At 40.5% G+C, this 7,182-nt stretch overlaps 1 protein-coding gene across 1 annotated transcript; it reads left to right on the forward strand.

Annotated features, from left to right (window-relative positions):
• The first annotated feature begins 784 nt into the window (after positions 1 to 784).
• zgc:162592 (uncharacterized protein LOC561993 homolog) lies at positions 785 to 6,401 on the forward strand. Its single transcript, XM_066647240.1, has 2 exons — positions 785 to 1,753; positions 5,228 to 6,401. Exons 1-2 carry the CDS (start codon positions 943 to 945, stop codon positions 5,533 to 5,535), a joined length of 1,119 nt encoding a protein of 372 aa, XP_066503337.1. The 5' UTR covers positions 785 to 942; the 3' UTR covers positions 5,536 to 6,401.
• The last annotated feature ends 781 nt before the right edge of the window (positions 6,402 to 7,182 follow it).

Genomic DNA, 7,182 nt, shown 5'->3' on the forward strand with positions numbered 1-7,182 from the left:
ATGTTCCTATCAGTGGCTAGGACTGAAATGGATCTCTGTGTGCTATTATAAGGAATTACTGAGCAGCTACTTTTTAGTGTTATAAAACAGAGTCAATTTGAGGGCACTATAAGATTCATGACACGCTCATATATTCTACTAAACTCCACTGATATATCTGCTGAATGTACACTAATGGATATAGTGAGTCTTTTCACTAGACAGAGGAACATTAGTTAATGTTAACAGAGGTTTAACTGAGGTTTTTTTTTTCTCTCCGGAGAAAAATAGCGGATGCATCTCCTGTGATTAAACTCACAATCTCCTAATGAAAAGGCCACCAATGAGGCGTTACACACTTATTTGTAATGTTGGCACATACTTTTTTCATGATGCACTTAGTACTCCTTTCAAATGACTGTGGAAGCTTTTAGGCTACGGTTGCCGCTGAACGCTTCATGACCTTTGAAATTCACAACAAAAATGATTGTGCTTAGACAAAAGAACCCATGGTCTTTTGTGGTTCACATGGTGTCTCAGTTTATAAAACATTATATAAACACCAAAACATCAGTGGCACGTGTCCCATTCTGCTCTTAACACTCTGACCCCTTAAACATTAACCCTTTGTCAATATAATTAAAATGCACACTTCCAAAAAGGCTTAGGACAAGAATTGGGACAGGGGGAGAGTTTCAGCCTTTGAAACGGACTACCACACAAAATGGCGGATGTGCGTCATGTGGCTTGTTTATTGCGGCCATTTTACTCTTAATTGGAGATTTGTCATATGACACGTTGATTTGTAGCAGGTGCTTTTACTCACTTTCTTCACTTTTGCTTGACCGTTGTTATGTATGGTGTCACGCATACGGTTTTCATAAGTCTGTTTTACCAGTTGCTTGCAGTTTTTCTGCAATGGACACCAGCTGGGCTTTGCGTCTTCACTTATAAAAGTCCATCATGTTTGGAACGGGGAACGCCTCGTTTCCAGACGCGGCTGTCACCAGCTTATACTCAGAGGACGTACTCCGGCAGCTGGAGGCTCACAGACCGATTAAGGTGGCGATCATTTTGGCGCTGGGTGTAATGGTGACGCTCGGGAACGTGGCCGTGATTATGGTGATCTCCTCCGCTGTTCCCGGTTGGTCCCGGAACTCGCGGTATTTTCTGCTGTCTTTAACCGGCGCGGACTCCGCCTTCGGCCTTGTGGTCATGCCCTTGAACCTGGGCGTGAGCCTCTTGAAGGACTACAACGACGCGCCGGACCCGTTCTGCCATGTTGTGGCGTTTTTCAACGCGACCGTGTACTCCACGTGCATGTACAACCTGGCGAGCATCAGTCTCGAGCGATACCTAGCGGTGTTCTACCCTCTGCAGTACAGCGTCATGCTGAGCCGCCGGAGGGCGCTGGTGCTCATCGCGCTCGCATGGGTTTTCCCGCCCGTTTTGCTCGCGCCCGTCTCGTGGCCTCAGGGCATCATTGAGGTGCACTTTTCCGCCGCGTCGCTCGTGTGTAACCCGTCCTACTCCAGTAACACGGCATATTCGCTCGCGCTCACCGCCTTCATCTTCTTCCCCTGCTCCGCCATCATGACCTTCTGTAACCTGCGGCTGTGGGTGGCCGCCAAGAGGCAGAGGATGAAGTTAAAAATAAGATTGAGGAGCAGCGCGCGCGGGGGTGGGCCTGATGTGGCTTTGCGAGTGCTCGTGCCAGTGATGACCGTCTACTACACGTGCTGGACGCCGTGTATGGTGGTCATGATTTATAACGGTGGGTTTCAACACTCACGGGTTAGCTGAAAAAAACATGATCCATAATTGTTATAATGTGGATGAATACAGACACAAAATATAGATGTAGCTCTAAACAGGTATTGAACTTGAAACATCATCCCACCCAGTGTTCAACACATTTGTACATGTTTAAAAGTGCACTACGTGGTTTAAATTAAATTTACATAATGTACGTTCAAATTAATTGTAAAAGATACATGCTTAAAGTAGTCATTTTTACGCAGACATCTAAACAGTACATTATTTGCAAATACCTGTTTAAAACAAAAAAAACATTTGGCTGCTGAAGGTCACCTTAGCTGATGCACTAGTGCATTCTGCTTATGGGATGCATGTAGTAGGTCAGTGGTTCTCAGACTTTTTCTATCATTCCCCACCTCAGACGAAGGGGAGTTGCAGCACCCCACCTGTACCATATCGCCCCAAAATGATAAAATACACATGCAAGTTTATGATTTTCTAATTTACTCAAGTAACCTCAACTGCTGTCTCTAAATCAGTAGCTTATTATTAACACCAGGTACAACATTAACATCAGTGTTCAAAAATACAGGAAACTAGCCACTAATTAAATTGTGCTTTAATTAGTGTCTTTTCAGTCTGTGCAAAAATGAGCAAAGGCAGGTGCAAGGCAAAGGAGTGAGTTTGAAATTGGTGGGGGACATATTTGTTGTGTCAAAGCCCACCCCACGCCCAAAATATTAGACTGCTATTCTATAAAGCTGATTCCTGTGCATAAGGGAGTAAAATACTTTCATCATTTATACTCTTATACATACGTTCGTCATTTATAATGACATGGAGCACCATTTGATTAGCATTTAACATTAGTGTGTGAAGCTGTGTCCCAAACTATGGAACTTTACACACTAGACTAAGTGTGTGTATAATATTCATTCCTACTATTCAGTGATGCAGTCAGACTATCGTTAACTTGCTGCATGTTTAGAGTGCTTTCTCACAACCTGAACACAGCTAATATTATTAATTAACTCTTATTCTCCTGTTACCCTAACAGTTATATACAAGCCGTATATAACTTTTATAACTGTAATCATCCGCCATTGTTTTCTGTTGTGCTCTCGTTACTGACCTCAAGCCCAGAGCTGGTAAAAACTAACTTTATAAACCAGACTCTGACGGTGAATCAGAGGCCAATGAAGCTGATGATTAGAGCAGCTTTATATTTGAACAGGTGCCTTAATGAAGGCTGAAAGAAGACCCACCGCCGACTCGCTGCTAAAGCGCGGTAATTTCTGTGGTGCATTTTCAAAATAATTGTTTGTGAATAAAAGGGTATTTTGGTTCCAGGCAAGTTAGGTTTTTCTGGTCTCCTATCTAATGTTCTTTTAGTATGTTTAAGGGCTACTTTGTGAGTGGGTGCTTTTTACTGAGTAAGCTTTATAGGCAAAACAGGAAGGCATTATTAAAGACAGGCTCATTTAATAAAGAAATACAAATTTCTTCAGATTCCTTGCGCTGCACTTGTAATACCTACATGCCCCACACTTTGTGACACGCTGTAGGTGAACAATGGCATGTGGTAGTGACAAGGGTGTATACGTGCTCTTTGACATAGGTCTCCAGTCACATATCATGAATTATATAATGTTAAACAAATGACTCTCAAAAAAGAAATGTTGTTCATAGCTACAGATGATTTTAGCCTGCTGTATGCTGTGCACCAAAGTCATTAAGGTTATGATGATGGACTTTTTTTATTAACGAACTTGACTAAGTGACTTGCATCTTTCTTTGAAAAATAGCTCCTTATGTCCAACTTTTTTTTTTTCTGCCGTCCTCACTCGCTTTTTACACCCATGTGTCACCAGCGTTGCACCCGAGTCTTGCCCAGTAAGTCTCGCTTATGACTGGAAAGTTTCCCTCCCAGTTTTGGCGCTGCTAACAACCAAACGTAGCTACAGAGTCTAACGTGACAGCAGGGAAATACACAGCCAATCACACTGGCCATGTGTTACTGGGAGGTAGGACTGGAGTAAAGAACGTGATTTAACCATTTCTGCACCTCTAGGTTAATGATGTTGACAGATCAGATTTATTTATTATTTTTTTTTGTAGGTGATCAGATTATTGGTCGGGACAATTCAGTAATCGCTGGATATAGGAGAGGATGTGTCACCTCCATCCGTGCTAATTCTACACCCTTGGGTAGTGATAAAAACCAGATGCAGATACTTTGCTTGGAACAGTAGTTTTGATCGATACCTGTTTAAACTCAATACAATACATCAAACTAGAGATGGATTTTTACCGGTTTGTTTGGGGTTTTTTTTCCTGTCGGATAAATTCATAAACATATGGCTTCTAAATTGGATGAATTGGCAGATTCAATTTGTGCTATAGCCAAGTGCCAAACTGAAGTTGAGCTTTAACTCAAACTTTGTGGTTCCTTAATGCTGCCTTCCACTTTTTTTTTTCTTTTTTTTTTTACTTTATTCACCAAAGATTCTAGTTTAAGTGCTGAGTACAAACTAATGAACTGAAAAGTAAGACGACATACTTGATTCATGTTTTTCACGGTTTATGCACGCCACACATTTGTTCTGTGAAAATTTTGCTTCTGAGGGAGCAGCATTGATTTTTATACTGATTTCTGTTATGGTCTAAAATGTATATTCTGCGGTCTTTTAAGTGTGTATATGTCATACTACAAAAAAAAAAAAGACGGCAGAATATATACTTTGTGCTCAAGCACAATCATAGTGTGTGTACTCTCATTATATAGTTGTGCTTGTTCCTGCTGCTGTAAAATCTAACACAACAACAGGATCAATCACAACCAGACGCTGCAGGGCACCTCGGGGTATGAGCAAAGTTTGAATGATTTAGGAAACCTACCTAATTGCAGCTTTTACACCAATATTATGTGTTTAAATTGTTAAAATGTGATTGTCATCACTTAAGCTCCAAGCTTTTTTTTTTTTTTTTAAGATCATCATTTTTAAATATTTAATAATTCAGACTTTAGATTTGAATGTGTTGCTCATCTACCGCATTGTGCTCAGAATATAAAAGACCTGGAGCTTCATTTATGAATCGCATTTGCAATCTTGATGTGAGAAATCACCAGGATACATTCCTCAAAATTTACTAATATTTGCAGGTGTATTGAGAATTTCTGTTTATTCCATGTGATTGTTTTTTTTTTTTTTTTTAAATTGTCAATGATGTAAGTGAAAGTGACGTTCTTGTGAAGTGAGAGAACAAGCAGTTTGTGAGCATTAAAGCTGCTAAGATTCCTGCACTGTGCTCTGAACAGAGTATGTTCCAGCCTTGCACCTGATCATTTAGGTTGGGCTCTGGCCCCCTGTGACCTTTAATCAGGATGGAGCAAAGATGGAAGATGAATTGGAATTGTAATTTCAATATAAAATATTTTCAGACCTAGTCTGTTACCATCTAATTCACCTTTACTTTTTTCCCCCCTCAGCAACATCAGGCAGTGGCGTTCCGGAATGGGTGGAGTTTGCTGCAGTGTGGTTACCAACTTCCAATGGCTTCCTCAACTGCATATTTTACTTCTGGATTAACAAAAGTTTCAGAAGGAAATTCCATCTACTTCTCCACAAGCTCTGTCTAGGACTTTGCCCCAGTGCAGAGAAGGTCTTTGGATGTACCAAGCCAGCAGACATTTCTGTGGTTCCTGTGTGGAATAACAACAACTCCCTGCATGAGCGCTCATCCAGTGTGTCGTCCACATGTACTCTGCTCACGATTGCTGCCGAGACCTGCATCTGATGGCGAGGTCAGTTCGGCCGTGGCGTGGTGTCTGCTGACCGTTCCAAAAGCGTGATTAAGTTTCACTGTCTTGTCTGTGGAGGTCACAAGTCCTGGAGTACATGGACACTGAACAAGAAAGGATAAACTTTTTAGGTTTATGTTCAGTTTAATATGCACATTCTGACAAGTTCCATACTTTTAGCTCAAGGGCAGCTTGTGCCTTTTTACTTTCACTGCATCTATTGAAATAGTTTTTCCTTTTTTTTTTATATAATTTTCTTTTAAGTCTAGCTTTTCAAGCACTTTAAAATTCAGTGTAGACTTATTCCATTTTTTTCCCTGTCATTTTACAAATATTCTCTTGCTGTTGTCACACTTTGTGCAAGATTGCAGTGCTTTGTTTTCTCATCTTTCCTTATCAAGATTCAGTAACATCTAGCAGTCCAGAAAAGTTATCCTTTAAATACCAGTGCTGCAGTTTGTGCAGATAGAAAGTAATTGGGCACTTGCATCACATAAAGGTCAGTTTGGCTATGTATGGCATTCTTCCTTCCATCGTCTACAGTGCACCCTCTGTCCATCTCTTTACAGGCTGTTGAGAAGCCATTATTTTGTGTAAAGTAATGAAATCATTGTAAAATTGTAATATTTTAAAAATATTTTCTTGGTAAATATTGTGGTGCCTTTTTCTAGTTCAGAAAAAAGGCTTTTTGTTGTTGTTTCTTCAATGTAATGAATGTGGGTGGCTCTATGCCAGTCTCTAATATTAAGGAAATTTAAAATAATTGTAAATTAATTTTGTAAATAATTTTAGTGTTTGTAAAAAGTGTCATGTTGGTGGTCATGTGGTGTTTTGTACTGTAAAATAAAGCTTGAAAGCCCTTGTATTTAGAATATGCAAAAAGAATAGATTTGTGTAATCATTTACCACTGAGTTAAAGCTCACATTAATTACAAGGATTGGATTTATTTTCAGACCCATGTAAATGCATCCATTTGAACAATTATAGACTCAATGGGGCTCCTTAACAATGGGCATTCCACAAAGCCAGCTTTTTAAAAATTCATAACTTTTAGCCTGGGTTGAACTTTTAGTCTGGGTTGTGTCTGTCACACAGCTCCAGGCTCCTGGGGTGGTGGGTTCTAACCCTGCCTCAAGTCACTGTGAGGAGTTTGTTATTCCTCTTGCTCCGGTTCCCACCCAAAGTCCAAAATAACATGATGGTAGGTGCCTGTCATCTGGCTAAACTGAGGACTCCTGCTTTGTCAAACCCTACTACCCCCCCCCCCCCCACACACCCTGAGTTGAAAGCAATATCTTTCTTCAGATCTGAAAACAATCTGTTTCTCTCTGTCCATCTGCACTGAATGTACAAATCAAAGTTGCTGGAGTTCTCGGAACAACGAATCAGTGATCTGTCCTCAGCATCATTGACTTTGTTGAGGGCCATTTGTGTTGTGGGAAAGGACACCAGCTTCAAGGACTGAACTTTTTCCATTTCTTTAAATGGAAATAATGGAAGCTGTAACACAGGTGAAAGGTAGATCCATTAGGGTAATGGTGACTTGGTGTAACATTTTTGGTTGATTGACATTTCGTTATATTTTAGGCCACATGCTGAACATGAGTCCTACAAACCTGAGGCCTGGTAATGGTGATATAGG

Source organism: Hoplias malabaricus, chromosome 16 (genome assembly GCF_029633855.1).
Source record: "Hoplias malabaricus isolate fHopMal1 chromosome 16, fHopMal1.hap1, whole genome shotgun sequence".
Classification (NCBI taxonomy): domain Eukaryota; kingdom Metazoa; phylum Chordata; class Actinopteri; order Characiformes; family Erythrinidae; genus Hoplias; species Hoplias malabaricus.

What these genes read in the sequence shown, in the direction of transcription:
- zgc:162592 (XM_066647240.1), top strand. Translation starts at nt 943, where the DNA reads ATGTTTGGAACGGGGAACGCCTCGTTTCCAGACGCGGCTGTCACCAGC. An exon ending in GGTGGTCATGATTTATAACG is followed by an intron (nt 1,754 to 5,227) that starts GTGGGTTTCAAC and finishes TTCCCCCCTCAG; the next exon opens with CAACATCAGGCAGTGGCGTT.